The sequence below is a fragment of the Ochotona princeps genome, chromosome 12 (genome assembly GCF_030435755.1).
Source record: "Ochotona princeps isolate mOchPri1 chromosome 12, mOchPri1.hap1, whole genome shotgun sequence".
NCBI lineage: Eukaryota > Metazoa > Chordata > Mammalia > Lagomorpha > Ochotonidae > Ochotona > Ochotona princeps.
This window is the reverse complement of record NC_080843.1, coordinates 50438573-50458368: the sequence shown is the minus strand read 5'-3', so window position 1 is coordinate 50458368 and position 19796 is coordinate 50438573. Positions and strand designations below refer to the sequence as shown.

General features: G+C 40.9%; 1 protein-coding gene across 2 annotated transcripts in view; it reads right to left on the bottom strand.

Annotated features, from left to right (window-relative positions):
- Nucleotides 1-2373: 2373 nt before the first annotated feature.
- Nucleotides 2374-19796, bottom strand: part of RNASEH2B (ribonuclease H2 subunit B) — a 67317-nt gene continuing 49894 nt past the window's right edge. Inside the window, exons 10-11 of one of the 2 annotated variants that reach the window (XM_058670810.1) lie at nucleotides 18032-18112; nucleotides 15220-15652 (exon numbers count right to left, since the gene is read on the bottom strand). In XM_058670810.1, the coding sequence (XP_058526793.1) occupies nucleotides 15545-15652; nucleotides 18032-18112 (189 nt within the window). In that variant the 3' untranslated portion in view covers nucleotides 15220-15544. Of the gene's footprint in view, nucleotides 2963-15219; nucleotides 15653-18031; nucleotides 18113-19796 lie in introns of those variants that run through there. The other variant, XM_058670811.1, reaches the window with a different exon arrangement.

The following is a 19796-nucleotide window of genomic DNA, read 5'->3' as shown; positions in this document are numbered from 1 at the left end:
GAATCAACTGGTGCATCTTCTCACATTTAAAAAAATGAGATAAAATTTCATTCATTTTTTGCAGTTCACCAAGAAAATCAACATGAAGAAATTTCCATTTTTTTAAGTAAAAACTTGATTTCCTAAGAATTTATTTTCTTAGAAATTCTTTTCACCTTTTGACTGTCTTGGCCTTATAAACCTGCAAGTATTGACCTTGAAACCTATAAGTAGAGTAAGGTGGGGGCCAATTTCTTGCACCCAAAAAGCATACTATTCTCCTTTACAAGCGTCTAAAAGTATTAACCTGGGCAGAGGGTAAGCAGTGAAAGAAGCAGTTTCCATTTATCTACTAGTTGCCTCTGCTGTGCTTGTTAAGAGTGGAAAGTTGGCTTGATCCCTCTGAAAGCTGGCACTTTTATTCCCACTTGGGTAAAATTAAATCTCTGGCTTTGCACTTGCCCTGCCCGGGCTTGTCCAGCCCAGAGGTTCCCAGGTAACTGCTGTTCCACCAGACCATGTTTCTGCAAGCCAGCTTGCCAGCCCTGCAGTTCTAACCACAGCTTATCTTGAAACTTCCGTTATCATCTTTAGATGAAGCACTGGGAGGAGAAAAGTGAAATTGTGTCCAGGTTCTCTAAATTCACAGAAACAAGACCTTCCTGAACCCCCACTGCTTTTTACTCCTGTGAAGCGGCAGGTGTGCAGGAAATGTGTGGCTGTTAACTCCCTTCTACTCTGTGGCCCCTGTCTCAGACCTCACACACTGGAATCCCACTCATTGCTGCACAGGATTAGCTCTTCTGCTGAGCCTCCTGTCCATAGCTGGCAGCTCACTGACCCCCTTCCTATGTCCTTTCTATTCTGCTTGAGAATCTGCATTTCCAAACTCCTCTGCTTGGCTTCAGGGCCTGAAAGGCCTTACTTCATTCACTCAGTTTTCCACAGCTCTCAGCTATCCTGGTTCCACCTATTCCATTTCCCCAGCAGCAAGCTGGTGCTACGCAGAAAGGTCAATCACAGCTCTGCCAACGAGGGTTCATGCATTCTGTAGTCAGCTGTCTTGCTTGGAGATGGGTTGGTTAGCAATGGTAAATGGATAGTTTCCCCAACACCATATATCACACTTGTGTCCTCATCACAATCTTGACCAGTTACAAAATATTCAAAATAAATGAGTTTGACATCCATACATACTTTTTTTTTTTTTAAAAAGATGGATTTATTTATTCAAAAGGCAGAGTGATAGAAAGAGAGGAGGGGGAGAGATCTTTCATCCATGGATTCACTCCCCAAATGGCTGCAACAGCAAGGCATAGGTCAGGTCAAAACTCGGAGCCCCAAATTCCACCTGGGTTTCTTAAGTGTGTGGTAGGAATGCAAGCACTTGGGTCAACATCTGTTGCTTTCCAGGCACGTTAGCAGGGAGGGGCATCAGAAGCAGACCAGCCATCCTATAGGGGATGCCGGTGTCATTAGTGACGGTTTAACTTGTGCCTCAACTCCAACCCTGGGTCAAGACTGTGGGTCACAGCCTGGACTTCAGAGATCATTTTTGCAGAGCACCCCCTGCTGGAAGTCTGTATTACTCACACATCTGGAAGTCTACAACTGACATTAGAGTTGGATTTGGGGAGAGGAAGACTCCTGTACTGAAGCTCAGGATGGTTGAAAGACCCTTGAGGTTACCAAGAATCTCTGCATGTGAAAGTGGGTGTGGAAACATCAAAGACTGCCACCCAGACTTAGGTCTTATTTAACCTGATGGAATTGGAGATTCAAAAATAGCATGATTTCCTGCAGAGCAAGATTGGGGTCCCACCCGGATGCAGGAAGATAAGCGGAGTAGCATCAAGTCATTCTTCCTGCATGTCAAGTGAACATGAGCCAGCTCAAACACTCAGACTTTCATTTGTATTTAAATGTAGAAACTTGAACAACAACAACAACAACAACAAAACCTTTTATATATACTTGGAAACAGAAACAGAGCCAGAATGAGAGGTTCTAGTTATTCCTCAAATGCTCAGAATGGCTGACAATGAGGCCAAAGCTGGCAGTGGGCAACTGAATTCCATCTCCCATAGGAGTGACAAGAACCTAACAGTCATTGTTGTGGCCTGCCAGGATCTGCATTGGTTCAAAGCTGGAGTCAGGAATTGGAACTGGGAACTGAATCCAGATACTGCCATGTGGGACAGAGGCATCTCGATTCTCAGGCTATACATCTATTGCCCGTTCAGAAACTTTTGCACAAAACCTTCACAGCCTCCTAAAACACATTCGCCACACACCAGTATTCCCTACTAAATTACATTTTGGCATTGAATTCCAACTTTCCCTTATATCTTATGCCCTCTAAAAAATAATAAGAATACACAAAAGCAGACAAGCCTTTTAAAAATGAAGCCATTTTTAATAACTCCAGGAGATCATAAAGTGCAGATGTTTAAGTACTGTTATGAATCAGAGGCTGCCAGGTTGATAAGGAATAAAAAAGGGTTAGGATTTTTTGCAAGTTATTTAAAGTGAGGGTTGAAACTTAGTTCACCCAAACTTTCAGCATCAAATCAAGAGCTTAAGTCACCATATGCACAAGTAAGATACACTAACTCGACTGAAGGACAAACCAACAGGACCAGGCTTACAAAATGACCCAATCTCACGAGGAACCCTCATATCTGAAACATCGCACAGGAGTATTGGGATAACCCAGCACTGAGGGTGATGTGGAGTCACAGTCGAACTCCAGGTCATGGGAGTTCCAGGTGGAAATGACGCTGCCCACAGTCTTGTGATGTTTATCAAGGAGCTAACCATACAAAGCTAGTTCTTGACAATGCACCTTTTGGTATTTGGTGCTTTTTCAGAAAGTGCAGAAGAGAAAGTCTTAAGTGCTTTTGCAGTGTCTGAAGCTGCAGGAGAAGTAGCCAAACGGGTGGAGCCACCTTCACGTTTTCCTTTTCTGTCTTTGTGCTGCCATCTAGAGAGGAAAGGAAAACATGGGTTGTGCCCTGGCTAGCAGAACAGCAGCTGAAACCCCAGTAACAGCTGCAGCTTCCGGAATAGGAAAGCACGCCTTCAGCTGGCGTGGTCCTCAGAGTGGGCACTGGTGCATCAGGAAAGCGCGCCTTCAGCTGGTGTGGTCCTCGGAGTGGGCAGCCATGCATCTCCGCTGCCCCGAGGCCTGCTAATGAGGGAAGGGAAGGGCCCTTCCGACACCTCATCCTGGGGCCAACAGCAGAGTGGGCAGCCAAGAAGCTTTATTTTTCTCCCAATGTTCAAAGGGAGTGAAATACAACACAAAGGTAGGACTGACCAAACTTAGAGGGAGGACACTATTATTTCAGGGGAAAAAAAAAAAAGAAATACATGCAAATAGTTCTGAGATGAGTAATTCTTAAACCACATTCTCCTCACTTTCCTTTCTTCTTCCTTTTTTCCTTAAAAAGTAGCAAACCACAGGTAAACTCCAGTGAGTAACAGGATAAGCATTGCTCGTTGGTAGAAGGAGGAGACCTTGCTGTCACTCAAGAATCAAAGGGAACAAGTTGAACTGTCGTGAGTTGGTTAAAAATAATTCATTCTGAGGCTCTCAGTTCCACAGAGGCATGGAGATGGGAACCAGGTTTCTCTGTGAGAGTGTGGATAAGCTAAGAGGGAGGCAAGGCCTTCCAGACCACACCCTTCCCAGAACTCTGTCCTCTGCCTGCTCAGCTGTGCCCATACCCCAGCCCTATCTGACCTGCCACCTGTGGCACCAGCAACGGAAACTTCTCCAGGGCTAGGGCTTTGGTCTGGCATGCTCACTGCTTCGTTTTTAGGAAGAACAATGACATTTGGCACTCGTGGGCACTTGCCATGTGCTTTCAAAGGAATTAATGAATCTACCCTTATTCCTGGGCTTCATTTCTTCTTTCTTTTAATAAAAATTATTGGTACAACTAACTTGAATTTTACATATCCTCTGATTAAAACATACAAGGGAATTTCAAAAAAATTCATGGAAAATGAAATGAAAATACAAGTTCAAAAATTTTGATATCCAGCACGATTGCTTTACAATATGAATTTCTGATAATTTTTTTCTTAAAGATTTAGTTATTTGTATTGGAAAGGCAGATTTACAGAGAAGGTGAGACAGAGAGAAAGATCTTTCATCTGCTGGATCAATCACCAGGTAGCTGCAACAGCTGGAGCTGAGCTGATCAGAAGCCAGGAGCCAGGAGCTTCTACCAGGTCTCCCACATGGGTCCAGGGTCCCAAGGCCTTGGGCTGTCTGTCCTCCACTGCTTTCCCAGATCACAAGTAGGAGCTGGATGGGAAGTGGAGTAGCCAGGGCCAGCACTGTCTTGTGAACTTTATGAAGGTCCCTCATAGGCCTGGATTTCAATTCTTTTTTTTTCCCCCTGCAACAGTTCTTGAATTCTAATCCCCACAAACTTTTGAAGTGTCCTTAGAAGTGTCCAGCAACCATTTTTTTTTAACCATCTACCTCATTTAGTGCTTTCTCTTCCCCACCCTGACAGACTTCATTAGTATGAGACCTTCTAAGTAATGTTTATTAACAAGAGAACAGCAAACACTAAAATTAAAGCTGTGATGTGCAAAGGCACCTGTGAAGTAGCAGCTTTCCTTACTTTCTGGCTTGTGGTGCCGAGGACAAACTGACCTCCAGAATTTGTCAGGAATAGAGTAAGATGATGAAACAGAAAAAAACCAAACTGGCAACGAAGACAGATTCCTTCAAGACAGTGGCCCTGGGTGACACAGAATAGAAGTCTGCAGACGTGCAGAGAGCAGGTGTTGCCGGGGAGGTCTGTACAACCTCACTTCGACCTTGGGTAAAACAGGGGTATAACGCAGTCGGGACTACTCCATAGTGTTGTTGTAAAGATTACATACTAACATGCGATTATTGCAGTCACTACACAAAGGCATGCCTTTGAGGAGTTTTCCAGTCTTGGTGTAGAAAAAGCCTGGTTCACATGGCGTTGAGGCCAGTGAGCATCTTCCAGGCACACTGAGAGGATTCCCTTCCCATTTCCTGTGGAGCCTGGGAGCTGTATGCCAGGAAGCGGTTCTCAGCACCACGCAGCCAAGGCCTGTGACTTTTGTACTTTGGATTAGTCTGGGACAAAGGGGGTTTGGGTGAGTCTATGTGGTACAAGGTGGCTGGTCAAGCCAGGTCAGCTGTCATAAAAGGACAGATCAATCCCTGAATAAGAGCTGGAGAGGCCGTCCTTCTGGTCTAGTAATGAGACCACTGCTAGGATGCGACACAACAGAAGTGAAAGGAAAGCTGGTATGGCAGGTCTGGAAATCACAGATTCTGAGTTCAGGTTCTGGCTCAAGTTACTTATGGGCTATAGGTCATTGGGGACATGAGCTGGCCTTCATTTTTCAAGTATAAAGTGGGATAAATACTATTTATGCTACATGGATTCTGGAAAAGTTAGACACACAAATTCATGTGAAAGGTATTTCAGAAGTTGCAAAGTCAGTGTTGGGTACTACTTTCTGATAAATGTGCACTTTGTGATTCTCTACATTTAAAAGCCAGGTAATCTTTGGAAAATAAAAATAAAATATATGTATACACACCACACACACAAACATCAGATACTACAATAGCCACTGTGAGCATTGGAGTGCATTCCCTTCTACATTTTCTTCCAGCCAAATCGAGGAGATAATTCATTTAATGAGCCTAGACGACTGCCTGGCTAGTACTCCACAAAAATTAATGCCGCACTTTCCTTCTAGGTGTAAAGAAAACCAGGGTCCCTGAGGGTCAGTGACGGCAGGAAAGGACATCCCACATGTTCCAGGTGACTGCAGGCCAGCAATGCTGATGTCTGTCCCTGGCTCAGAGTTAAGGGGGAACTTGGATGGCAACCAGGAACAATTCTGCTCCTTGTACGTCATCAGTCCTTTTAGAGCTTGAAACACAGCTTGTCACTGGACATTCCTTTCTCCCTTCAGGACCGGTGCTATCAAGGGTTTACATGCAGAGTCAACATACTGCCCAGTTACTAAGTCAACGGGCATGCATGTGTTTCTCACTTCCAGATGGCTCGTGTGTTTGGTTAAGGCTCTTTGGTTCTTGAATGGATTGCAGCACACCACAAAACACAGCCAAATCCAGGTGATACTTGACATTCAACCTGATGCTAGGGAATGCAGAACCAGGAAAGTATAAACCTTGAAAGATGAAAGGGCCCAAGAGCTGAGAGCACAAGGAAAATGAAACCTGAAGATGAATTGGAAGTACAAAAGGAAATAATGCTGGTGATCTGGGATCATGTCCAGAAATATGTATGGCTTAATAATAATAAAAAAAAGATAGAGACTCTTGTGTGTGTACCCAAACAGTTTTATAGCTTGCAGAAAAATTTTTAAAGCTTTCCCAAACTAGCACATTAATCAAAAGCAAAGATGTAAAGGCCAAAGATTTAGTAAGCTTAAGTATTACATTGTTTAGTGCAATCGATTCCAAAAAGCCTCTAGGTTAAAATTTCTGAACAAATTAAAAAAAATACACACACACACACACACACACACATATACATACAAACACACACATTTAAAGTGTATGCACACACACACAGACAATCTTCATTAAGTTGCAGGAGAGTGACCATTAAGAAAAAAATGGCATATTTTTCAAAAACGTTGATCTCCAAATAAATTTATCTTTTCATTTTCCACATTTTTTTGGTGACTATGTGTATGTGTGTATATAAGGCTATTTTCCTAATTAGGACATGTTCCTAATATTATTTACCAAACTAAGACCTGGCATGTACAACGCCCTTTGTCTTTTCTGTTGTTCATTTTCTAATTGCTAATCAACTCTTTATAATGTCGCATCTTGCAAGTGAGATTAGAATCTTCAGCTCTGAATCAAATGTAAAGCTAACTTCCCAATTCCTATTTAGTCTGTGGTTGAATTCTGATGTGAGCTTGTATTTAAAGTTTCTGGGAAAACAAGAATTTTATGACCCTTGAGAATACACATATTCTTTTTTTAAATACATTTTTTTTTGAAATGCTGAGACAAAAAGATAAAGAGTGTCTATGAGAGAGAGCAAGACTGTGCACACTTGAGCAAAATTCTTCCATCTACTGGTTCACCCCTAGCCAGGGCTGGGTTAGGCTGAAACCAGGAGCCAAGAACTCCTTCTAGGTCTCCCACTGGACAACAGGGACCCAAGTTCTTAAGTCATCATCTGCTGACTTCCCAGGTGCATTAACAGGAAGTCGAATCATAAGTGGAGTAGTTTGGACTTGACCTGGCACTTTAATGTGGTGGCTTAACTTACCATACCACAATGCCCACTCCCCATGGCCATCCTTCTGATGTACCCTCACATGGCAGAAGAGATGAAGGTCTGGCTGGGGCCTCTTATGTAAGTTAGTGCATAAGTTAACTCCAGGGATGAAGGCACTAATAGTAAGGCCTGTTCCCCTTCCAAAGAAACCATTTCCAAATACCATACCATTGGGGATTAAATTTCAACATATGAGTTGGGGGAGAGGTGTGACATAACAGTTTATGGAAGTACTTCTTACAAGGTAAACATGTACATCCATGTATTCATCTACAGAAACTGTATAATGGGGACTAAAATACTGAGATGTAACAATACACTGCAGTATGCATCTCTACTCCCAAACAAAAAATGGACTCTTAATGAAACTGTTACATACGATGTTGGATTTTCTACCACTATCTATATCTACAATGTCATGATACATTTAAATAGGAGAATACACATATTCTTAAGCTTTAATAATATAGGTTGTGGGCTTGTTACGGTCTCCAAACACCAAGCAAAATCAAACCCATTGGGGTGTCATGTGGCCAAGTCGCTTGGATGTCTTGAGTCCTGGTCACACCATTTTTATCTCATGTTCCTGCTGATTCACACTCTGGGAGGCAGCAGGTGTTGGTTCAAGATCTCTGTCACTTATGTGTGAGAGTTGCATTACATTCTGGGCTCCTAGCTGTGGCCTGGCCAAAACCCAACTGCTGGAGAAATTTGGAGAGTGAATCAGCATATAAATCTCTGCCATTCTCTTCCTCTCCTTCTCTCTTCCTCCATTCCCCTGCCCTGTGTTTCAAGTAAAATCAAACTTAATAAACAAAAATTGTAACAGAAAGTGTGCATTTAAAACAAAGCCAAGGTATTAATGTTAGCAGAGCCAAAGAGATAGAAACAATGTATCTGAGTTTCAGATTTCATGACACAAACATAAAATGACTGCAGAAAAGGTGAAATCAACCACAGAAAATTCAGTCTTGATTCAAAGAGGTTAAAGAGGCTATGTCATTTACTAACAGCACCATTAACATACAAGTTGAAGGTTCCAGATTCAGCTACAAGGCTGTTAAGGATCCCAAGGCTGTATTGCAGAACACTTGTCTGAGTTTCCCAACACAGACCAGCTGATTGGCAGGTTAGTTCTCTCATGCAGTAAATGTTTGGTGGAGGCCTATTCTGTGTTGCCCTGTTAGATGCTGTGTGTGGATCTGTGAATCAGCTAAGCAAGGTCCATGACATCAAGGCACAAGAAAGGACTGGAAGCTACTGAGTGACTGAGCAGGAGGAAGACTGAGGTAGTGAAGAAGGCAGGGCTCAGATTTCTCAACAAAAGGACCCATGAGATAAAAGTGGCAATGACAAGATGCAATCAGCTGTGTGAAGATCCAGGGAAGTGAGACAGAGACAACAGAGCCACAGAAGGGAACCCAGGTGGGAAAAGCTGAGCGTATTCGAGGACCAAGAGAAGGCTGGAAAACTGGTTCCCAGTGTAGATCAGAATCTCAATGTTCTTCCTTGAATTTAAAGACAGATGAATCTCAGCTAGATTATTCAACCCAACAGCCTATCAGGCACTCAACATTTACCCACTGCACACTCCACTCTGTATTGTGCACTATATAAATCCAAATAATACAGAGTTCTCCTGCCAAGGAGCCAACTTCCAACAGGAATAATAATGCAGGTGTGTCTACAGACTCCCCTCCACCTTCCACCACATCCTAGTCACTAGGGGACCTTGCCCTATGGCTGGAGTTGTAGAGATTAAATAAGTTATTAAAGAAATGTACTTAGATTAGCTACAAAGACACAGACACTCCCTGATATTTGTTATTATTATTGATTGCTAGTAGTATTGTGATATGATCATGTAAGAAATAGGGTATTATCACAGTTACAAAAATCAAGGGACATTTTCTAAGACTACCAATCAGTTCTCTCCAAAGTGTTAAGGTCATTGAAAGTCACAGAAATGCTTTTATACATTAGAAAACAATGAGGGGCCAGTGCAGTTGTGTAGCAAGCTAATGCTCTGCCTGTGGCACTAGCATCCCACATAGGTGCAAGTTCGTGTCCCAGCTGCTCTACTTTCAATCCAGCTCTCTGCTTTTGCCCCGGGAGAGCAGTGGAGGATGGCCCAAGTCCTTGGACCTCTGCATACACATGAGAGACCGAGAGGGAGCTCTCAGCTTCAGATCAGCTTAGTTCTGGCTCCTGTGGCCATTTAGGGGAATGAACCAGTGCACAGAGGACCTCTCTCTGTCTCTCCTTCTCTCTCTGCCTTTCAAATAAAAACAAATCTTAAAAGAAAAGCAAAAGGAAACCACTATGGACATAATGACAACTCACTGTAATGAGACAATGGATTGGGTTCTTGGGCAGAAAAGTGACATCATTTAAAGACAGAAACTTCAACAAGGTCACAGACTACCCAATGTTGTTATATTATTGTAATTTTCTGGTTTTACAACTGCCATGGGTATGTAAGGTATTTATTTAGGGGAAGGTGGCTGGAAGAGATATGTAAACTCTATTTGCTACTTTTTTTTTTAACTTTCTCTAAGATCACTTCAAATTAAAAAAAAAAAAAACATGGAGAAAGAATAAGAAATAGACCCATAAATGAAAAAGACAATTAAGTTCAAGCAGACAACAACATTTAATAGTTAAAGGAAAACACAAAGAGAATTAATAGAGGAATGATAAAAACATTTCAAAAAGAATCAAAATATGTAGAACTAAGAATTACAGTATTTGAAATAAAAATTTACTGAGATGGCTAGAGAGTGAAACACTACACATCTAAATGAAATAGAAATATAGCAGGAGAAACAACCTACACACTGAGGTTGCACCTAATTCCAATGAGATTGGCCTACATTCAGAACTCTATTAACAACATCTTGTGGCATGGATGTGGGTGAAAAGTACCCTCCTTCACTGCTGGTGGGAGTGTAGGCTAGTACAACAAATACACCTGCCATATGACACAGGTATCCTGCTTCTAGGAATATACCCAAAAGATTGATAACTGCATATAAGAAAGGGATCTGTAATCCTATATTTACAGCAGCACAATCTATAATAGCAAAAACATGGAAACAACCCAGATGCCTGTCCAAAGAGGAGTGGTTAAAGAAACTGTGGTATATCTACTCAGTGGAATACTACTCAGCCATTCAAAAGGATGAAATTCCACCATTTGCAACCAAATGGTTCCAACTACAGACCATTATGCTCATTGAAATAAGTTAATCCCTAAAGGACAAATACCATATGTTCTCTCTGATATAAGGCAACCTTCATGCAAACTGTAAGATCAATAATCCTTTCAATACTGTTTTTGCTGCAAGCCAGGGATTTTGATATTATGTTTATTTTCATTTCTTCAAAATAGTTTCTTTTCTCTTATTAAATTCTTCCCTGACTCATAGGTCACACAGTCACATCATTTTACCCAAGAAGCTTTTGTGGTTTTCATTTCTTCATCAACACATTGGTTATTTAGTAGCATGTTACTTAATTCCATGGTGCTGTAAATCTTTTGCTTTATCTTTATGTCTGTTGTTGATTTTGTTTCATGGTTCCTCATTTAAGGGAATGTATAGTAACTGTATAATAGAGATTATTATATCCAATTGTGAAGATACAATGCAATATGCATCTCCACTTCCAAATCAAAGATGGACTCCCATCTGTTGGATATATCTTGACAATAGGATGCTGGACTATCTGTCATTGTCTATACCAGCAATGTCAGGACACACTGAAATAACAGAATGATGAACTTAAGAAGTATTATACTATTGTAATAATATAAGGGAAATAAGTTGGAGGGAGGGAATGTGGGGAGGAGGAAGGAGAAATCCCAGAGCCTATGGAATTGTACCATAATTAAAAATAAAATAGGAGAAAAAAAGAAACACTTAAAAAGAGCAATAATGCAGTGTCAGGACTTCTGTCAAGTGATCTAGCATACCTGTAATTTGAGTGCTAGAAACTTATAAACTCAAAGGTGCAAGAAGCTTTACTGACCACTCAAAAAGATGAAAACAAAGAGAACCGCATCAGCACACCCGAACCAACATGCTGCAAACTAGCAAGAAAAGGGTATCTTAAATAAGTCAGATAGCCCAGGGGTCATAATATAAAAAGGAAGAAATCTGACAAGTATGATTGATGCCTAATTGGAAATTATCTAAGCCAGAGACAATGCCTTATTGAAAGGATAAAGGGAACTGAAAAACATCTCTCTGAGGCAATCCTGGAAACAAACCAAAGGGCACAAGTGACCGAGATCAGGAGGAGGGAACCTCAGTAAAAATCTGCAGACATCAAAGGGATGATAAACATACGAACAATTTATACCAACATGCTTGACAACCTATATGAAATAGACACATTTCTCAAAAGATAAACAGCTAGAGCTGGCGCAAGAGAAAGAGCATTAGAACAGCTTCCTATCTGGTATAGGGATTGAAATCGCAATGAGAAAACTTACTCAGAAAGAAAATCTGAAGCTCAAATAGCTTTTCCGGTGGATTTTACCAACAATTAGAAAAAAACAAACCTCATCAGATATAAACTTTTGCAGAAAATAGGTGACGAAATAAGCTCTCTCCTAACACTGCCTCTAAAACAAAGTCTTTTTTTTTTTTTCTTTCAAGATTTATTTATTTGTATTGGAAAGTCAAATCTACAGAGAGGAGGGGACACAGAGGAAGATCTTCCATTTGATGATTCACTCCCCAAGTAGTCGCAATGGCCAGCACCAAGCCAATCAGAAGCTAGGAGCCAGGAGCCTCTTCCGGGTCTCCTACACTGGTGCAGGGTCCCAAAGCTTTGGGCCGTCCTCGACTGCTTTCCCAGGCCACAAGCAGGGAGCTGGACAGGAAGTGGGGCTGCAACAACTTGAACTGGTGCCCATATGGGATCCCAGTGCATGCAAGGTGAGGACCTTAGCTGCTAAGCTATAGCACTGGGCCCCAATAAATTCTGTATTAAAAAAGAACAAAACAAAACAGTCAATGCCAAAAATACATCTAGTCACCTCAACAAATGCCAAAATTACATCTAAAACCAACCAACATGAGTTAATAATTTAAATGTGAAGAGAACTACTTATAAAAGGAGATATAAAAGATGGGTTTTTATCATTTTAACAAGTAAAGCATAGCAATAAAATATCAAGTTGGGGGAATGCATTTGGCACAACTGTTTAGACAACACTTAGGAAGACTATAACCCATGTTGCAGTCTTTGGTTCAAGTCCCAGTTCCTCTGCTTCTGATCCAGCTTCCTGCTAATGCACACCTTGGGAGACAACAGGTAACAGATGAAATATGTGGGTCCCTGTTGCTCATGGGGAAGACTGGGATTGAGTTACAGGAGCCTAGCTTCGGTCTGATTCAGACTGGAAGGAACAAGTCTATGTAACTGAATTCAAATAAAGTGAAAACAGAGAAAATCACAAATGAGATAACTATGACTTATGCTACTATTAACACTGTTGTGGATATTCAAGCTTCTGTATATCTGTAAAACGGGTACAGTGATTGGGAAAAAAACTGCAACGATTTTTAGAACAGTACGCACCTTGGTATGTAGTGAAAAATCCAGATAAATAATATGGAAACATTTGGGAAGAGAATCATTGGATGAAGACCTCTCTTTCTCTCTTTTCCTGTCTACCTGTGACTCAGCCTTTCAAATAAGTAAATAGTTTTTTAAAGGACAAGTATGTAAAAACGTAAGACTTTACAACAAAATGGCCAGTTTGTAAACCTAAAAATCCATTAAGAGCAACAAAAGTCCTTAGACACAATCCCGAAATGAAGTATCTATAACCTACATAAAGGTGAAGAACCAATGTTAAGGATAAGAGGGTCTGAATAAACATGGAGAAATGCTATTTCCTGAATTAGAATGCTGAATTTCATAAAAGTGTCTGATTTCCCCAAAATAACACTGGGGGTTAAAACACTGAAATTTGTTCTGGGAACTCGACAAAATAATCCTGCAGATCAAATGGAAAAAGAAAAAACTGGTGAGAAAATAACCAAACTACAGTTTTTGTTTCAAAGCATATTTAAACATAAATTCTCTGGATTATTGAAGTAATCAAATGTAAAAAAAAAAAGTAAAAAAAAATTCGAAGAGGGATAGGTGTTGGGACTGACAGCTAATACATTGCCTGGTATGCCCACATCTGATGTTGGCGTGCCAGGCCTGCTCCTGGCCACAGCTTTCTGCTAACACGTCCCTTGAGGAACAGCACGTGATGGAATAAGTGTTTGGGTTCCCGCCACCCACAGGAGGGGTCTGGACTGAGTGGCTAGATCCAGGCTTTAGCCTGGCCCAGGCTGCTGAGTGCATCTAGGGACTGAATAAGTGGATAAATACACTCTCTCTCCTTTTCCCTCTTTCAAATACAACAAATAAAAGTTTTAAAAACAATTAAAAAAAAATAAAGTGATTAGATCTCCTCCGAAAGAAATACCTATTTTGGACCTCGCACAATAGCCTAGTGGGTAGATCCTCGCCTTGCATCTGCTGGAATCCCATATGGGCACTGCTTTGTACCCGGCTGCTCCACTTCCCTTCCAGCTCCCTGTTTGTGGCCTGGGGAGTGAACCAGCAAATGGATGATTCTTCTCTCTCTCTCCTTCTCTGGTATACATTTGCCTTTCCAATAAAAAAATAAAATAACTGAAAAATAAAATAGAATAAAAATAACTAAGTGAAGAAAAAGGAATGTGTGTGTGTCTGTCCCGTTTTTATTTTATTTGTTTTTTAAAATGCAGATCAAATTTACAGAGAGAAGGAGACACTGAGAGAAAGATCTTTCAGCCTCTGATTCACTCTCCAAGTGGTCTCAATAGTCAGACCTACGCCGATCCAAAGCCAGGAGCCAGGAGCCTTCCTCAGTTTTCCCGCGCGAATGCAGAACCCCAAAGCTTTGAGCCATCCTCCATTGCTTTCTCAGGTCACAAGCAGGGAGCTGGATGCAAAGTGGAGCAGCCGGGACACAAATTTGTACCCACATGGGATCCCAGCACTTGCAAGGTGAGGATTCAGCCACTGAACCATCATCATGCCAGGCCCGGTGTATATCCTCTTAAAAGCTAAGAATATCTCCATATCAGAAGGTCACAAACAAAATTAAACACAGATTACAAACCAAGAAAAGACAATGATAATGAACTTGGTGGACAAAAATGAATACAGAGCACCCTTAAGCGATAGAAAACAACTTTTAGGCAATAAGAAAAATACTAACAACCTAATAACTTAACAAAAGACACAAAACAGACAATTCTCTGTAAGATGACAATCAGTAGATGTGGGAATAAATGCTCAATATTATTACTAGCAGAGGAATGTGAATTAAAGCTACAATCAAGTATATTTTTTCCTCTCATGTTCAAAGCCAACGAGGCAGTAGTTAGTGAGAAAAGAACTTGCACTTACTATTTGTTGGTGTATAGACACTGTTAGCTTTCTGTGAAATGAATTCCCACAAATTTGCATTTGAAAAATTCATTTTTGAACCCATAAACCCACATGTAAAAACTCCATTCCAAGGGAACACTGACGTATACAAATATTTACACATAATCTGATTCTTCCATGACCTCTTACAAATCATACAAATGTGGAAACCAGTTCATTGTCATTGAATCATCAGGGGCAGACCTTTGACCTCCTAGCTAAGACAGCACGTCCCACACTGGAGTGCCAGGGTTGACAACCAGCTCAGGCTCCTGACTAGGCTCTCTGCTGATGCAGATCCAGGCAGGCAGCAAGGACTGTTTCCGGTTAGAATCCTGCCGCCTACACAGGAGACCTGGATGTTGAAAACCATACTGCTGTAGCTATTGTGTGGCAAAATTGCATAAAATAAGGCATATGCTTAAAAACTGTCACAGATCAGTTTATTAAGGAATTTGGGATGACACTGTTAATGTTGCTCACTTGATCATTTTTCATTATGGCAACTGACACTCCAGAGGCCATTGCCATGAATTTAAACAATTATTTTCCCAGATTTTCTTTAGAAACACAAAAATCAAATGTTAAGAAAAAAAAAACCTGAAAGCTCTTGCCTTTTGTTTGTTTCATTTTTTCCACCCAAAAGATACTGACAGGAAGTACCGTGGCTTTGAAAAAGATCAAAATAGAGAATATAAAAACCAAGTCAATTTTGCTAAACTTCATTTTACAAAGTTCCAAATCTTTCACTTCTTTTTTTTATTTTTTGCACCAAAAAAGGAATCAATACTTTTCATTCCACTCTTGTCAACTTTAGCCAAAGCCTTCTGAGCTGCAGTCATTTTGCTATTTTTCTGTTAATGAAAATAAGAGAGAGATAAACGCTTGTTACAAATGTAACATTTATAAATCATACTTGCAAATCAAACAAGACTGTGCATGTCTCGCGGTTCATTACGGGAGGCAGGCGTCTGCTACTCCCATGCTTCACGCGGGACAGAAAAACCTCCTTATTTCTATTCAGAATCCAGACCTAAGAGACAGAATACGTTAGGACCAAAATGCCGCCTTCCGAGAAGTGGAATGCTACGAGCAATGGTCTACTTTCAAGGGGGCTAATTCTGGAGGGTGCATTAAGTGCAGTACCAGACAATGGAACTGACACAGGCGGCAGCAATTGTCACAGGGAGGAATTACAGCCTGGTATTACCACTTGATGAATAATTCACAGCAATTTACCATCTGATTTTATTCATTCGCTCTACGGGAAACCAAGGACAACCCTATTATATTCAGAAGATGCCCTGTATCGCAAAGCATCCTGGACCAGCAGGCTAGCTGTCCCATTTTTCTTTCAACAAAGAAATACTTTCTTAAAAAGGCAAACTCCAAATGACTCTGTCCCGTATCTCTTCTTGGCTGTTGCATTCTCCAGCCACCTCCTCTCCCCACCCCTTACAGCGTATCAAAAGCACTACAGGATGGAAAATCGCTGATTTTACTTTGAGGCATTACCACTTGTTCCCAAGTAGCACAAATTACGGGCATCGGCAGAGCAAACACATCAGCTGCCTTCGCCGGGGGCTGTAGGAAACAGGTGCACTGGCCGAGCATCCTCTGAGGGCTGGGCACGTGGTTCCTGTAACCCTGCCTCTCTCTGATGCTGTCGCTGCCATGTTAGCTGGCTGATTTTTGACTGGACGGTAAAAAATGAATTTTCTTTTAGTTATCCCAGGCTTTCAGCTGCCTCCCCAGTCCATCCCTAGTCTCTCACTGGTGCTTTAATGGGAAGGACCATTTCCATGAAGGGGTCAAAAAGACTTCTCTCAAGGAAATCCAGAATGTCTATTCTGGAGCACTGAGAGAACCTGCTGGTCAGACCTTAAATTGGATTGTGCTCCAATGTCATATGTCAACATGTTTACAAACAGATTAAAGAACAACATATATAGTTATATATTGTTATATATATATATTATTTATATAACTTATATATATTTACACATATACACATACACACATACATACATATATATAATTTTTTGTTAAAGTACATTAAGTTCTACAGGGAGTAACTAGAATAAAAGTCTAGGTGGAAGTTAATCTTTCTTGGGATGAGCAAGGACTCTATAAGCATAAAAACAATAAGAAAATCACAAAGAAAAACAATCCCAGAAAAATTAAAAACCAACAGAAAAATCACATGCAAAGGCTAAAAACATACTGGAAAATGACTTGTGCCCTGCAGGTACCATGAGGTGCTAGTAATCTTAATTTAGAATTGATTTTTTTATGAATCAACAGGTAATGGACAATTCACAAAAATGCAAAACAGCAACAAGCACTTGAAAGGTAGAGAGAAAAACTGACGTTCCTAGTAAAATACATTTTTGATGGACAAAAATTATCCAGAATAAAAGTAATAAACAAGGTTATCAAGAATGCATGACAATGCCTCTTGGGGTTACAAATCTGGAGTACATTTTTAGAAAGCCCTTCAGCTACACATATTTCAATACTTATGAAGTAGCTCACTTTCTCTAAGCTCTTCGTTTTAGTTCTCAAGTGTAGCAAAGAAATAATCGGAGAAGTAGGCTATAAGAATGTGTATTATGTCATTAAAACAATTTAAAAAATCAGAACTCTGCCCAAAATAGGAGATTAATTAAATAATCTTCCAAATGAGGAAATAAAATAACACACATGACTGAGTACCACAGAATCACAATTTTTCAAGGGATGTTGTGTGAACATATGAACAATATAAAGCTAATGAAGACGGCAGAACCAAAACCTATATAAGCATTATCATGCCAATTTTAAAGGCTACAAGTGCTTATTCAGTAAGAAATGCAAAATATTTGCTGGGGTGATTGCTAATTAGTGCAGTCATTAATATATTTTTGTTGTTTTTAGAATTCTTGGGAAGATTCTGGGCAGCAGGGTTGACCAAAAATTACTCACAGAGGTTCCTTTCCATCCGACATTGTCACTAGCAAAGTTTGGGCAGTTTTGCCAAGCCTGTTTACTTCCTTTGATTCATGAAAAGTCAACTACTTAATATTTTCATTTTAAGCAACACTAGGAACTAAGTATTAAGTCCCAGTATTAAGTACTAACTCTTCATGGTCAAAATTGTAATCACACCATTAAGCATGCAACTGCGTCTGGTGTATTCAGGTAGCACCACCCACCAAGTCCATGCAGTATGCCTTCCACCTGGACACACATACCTTTTCAGTCTTCAAATCTTTAGTGTTAAACTTAGTGTAATCTTCTGTTGCTTCTACAGGCTCATCTGATACCTTTATTTTCTGCAATGTTAGAGCAGCGAAGTAGTGTCAAATGTCACTGTGACACATCAACTCATTTAAAAAGTAAATAAATAAAGATCCGTAGTTGAGTTCCACACAGAGGTCCAATGAAGCACAGACCTGTACTGGGTTTACATTTCACAAGAGCTCTTTCATGCTTTGCCAGTTATGTAGGGAAATAAGAAGAAACCTTCATGATGGTGTGGTATGACTGGGTGGGCACATGACCCAGCTCCTCAGCTCATACAGTAATGGTCAGACAGACATACACATTTTATTTCTGGGACGGTGAGCATGTAAGGTGGCTGCTGACTTCAGGGACAATCTATGGGACACATACGAGACCAGTGAAGTCAGTGCTACCCTTCAAGGGGGCAGCTATTTAGCTGGAACTCCTGGTTTTATCATTTATCTCCTGAGTTGACTTAGAGTCTACCTAGGGTAAAAAAGACAGCATTGTTCTATCACTTACCAGCTTCATGTCCTTAACTCCTTTCAACTAAGCTACTGGACTTTACCTACAAAGGAACAACCTCACACAGCAGTCAGGAGAGGAAGGCACAGGGCACAGAGGTCATGCGCTGACCCTACAACTTTTATACAAGCTCTTTTTCCAGTAGGTCCAATGCAACTATGTCAAGCCATCACTGAATACTAGCACCTCTCGCCTGAACATCCTGAGCCAATGAATGTGAGAGTCTTGTCAAGAGCTCACTGTGTCCTTAATGATCATGACACAGAAGACATCATACTCTGCCAAAACAGAGAAGAGGCACAACATCAAGGCTGCTAACTCCTGTTGTTTAACATGAAGAACTGGCTGCACAATGACCACGAGTCGTATTCCGCAGATCTTCAGGATCTTTGTGGAGAACCAGGTTGACAAGAGCCAACCCTAGGAAATAAACTCTATTTATTTCCTTCACTTGTCACATTCTATTTTTTTGCTAAACAAAGAACTGGTGGGGTTGCTGAGATGCCAGCGTCCACTTGACACAAGGGGATAAAAAAAAACGTGTCCTGAATTTCTTTCCTGTAGAAAACAAAGGGGGATCCTGGGAATATATCACATAATGTGGCAAAACCTTCCTTTGGCTCTGTAGCAACATCTAGCCCATGAATTGTCAAAAGAAAACATCTAGCTTATCATGTGGAAACTACCTACCAGCACCAAGTGTGTGCACACACACAACTTTCTTTACAATTCCTGTTTTCACTGAGACAGCAAAGGTGTATGGAAGATGTATGGAAAGGTACATGAAAAGGTCTTTTCATCCAGGAGAGTAGAACTCAAAGCCCACTTTGTCTATTAGAGTACCTGGGCTTGAGGCCTGACCCAGCTTTCAGAGATGCACACCCTGGGCAGCAGCACATGATGGCCCAAGTACTTGCGTCCCTGACACGCAAAGGGGAGATCTGGATGGAGTTCCAGGCCCCTGGCATTGGTGTGGCCCAACCCTGGCTGTGGCAGGCATTTGGGGAATGAATCAGCAGATAGGAGATCTCTCTGTATCTGTCTGCCTTTTAAAGAAACAAATAACACTTCATAGAAAGATGAAAGATACTCACATATGAATAAACCACATTTACTAAGAGGACCTGCTTGCTCAAGTGTCTTAATGTTCACAACCAAGCCAGACAGCAGCAGTTGCAGGAGTTCATATAACAATATAACAATATAACA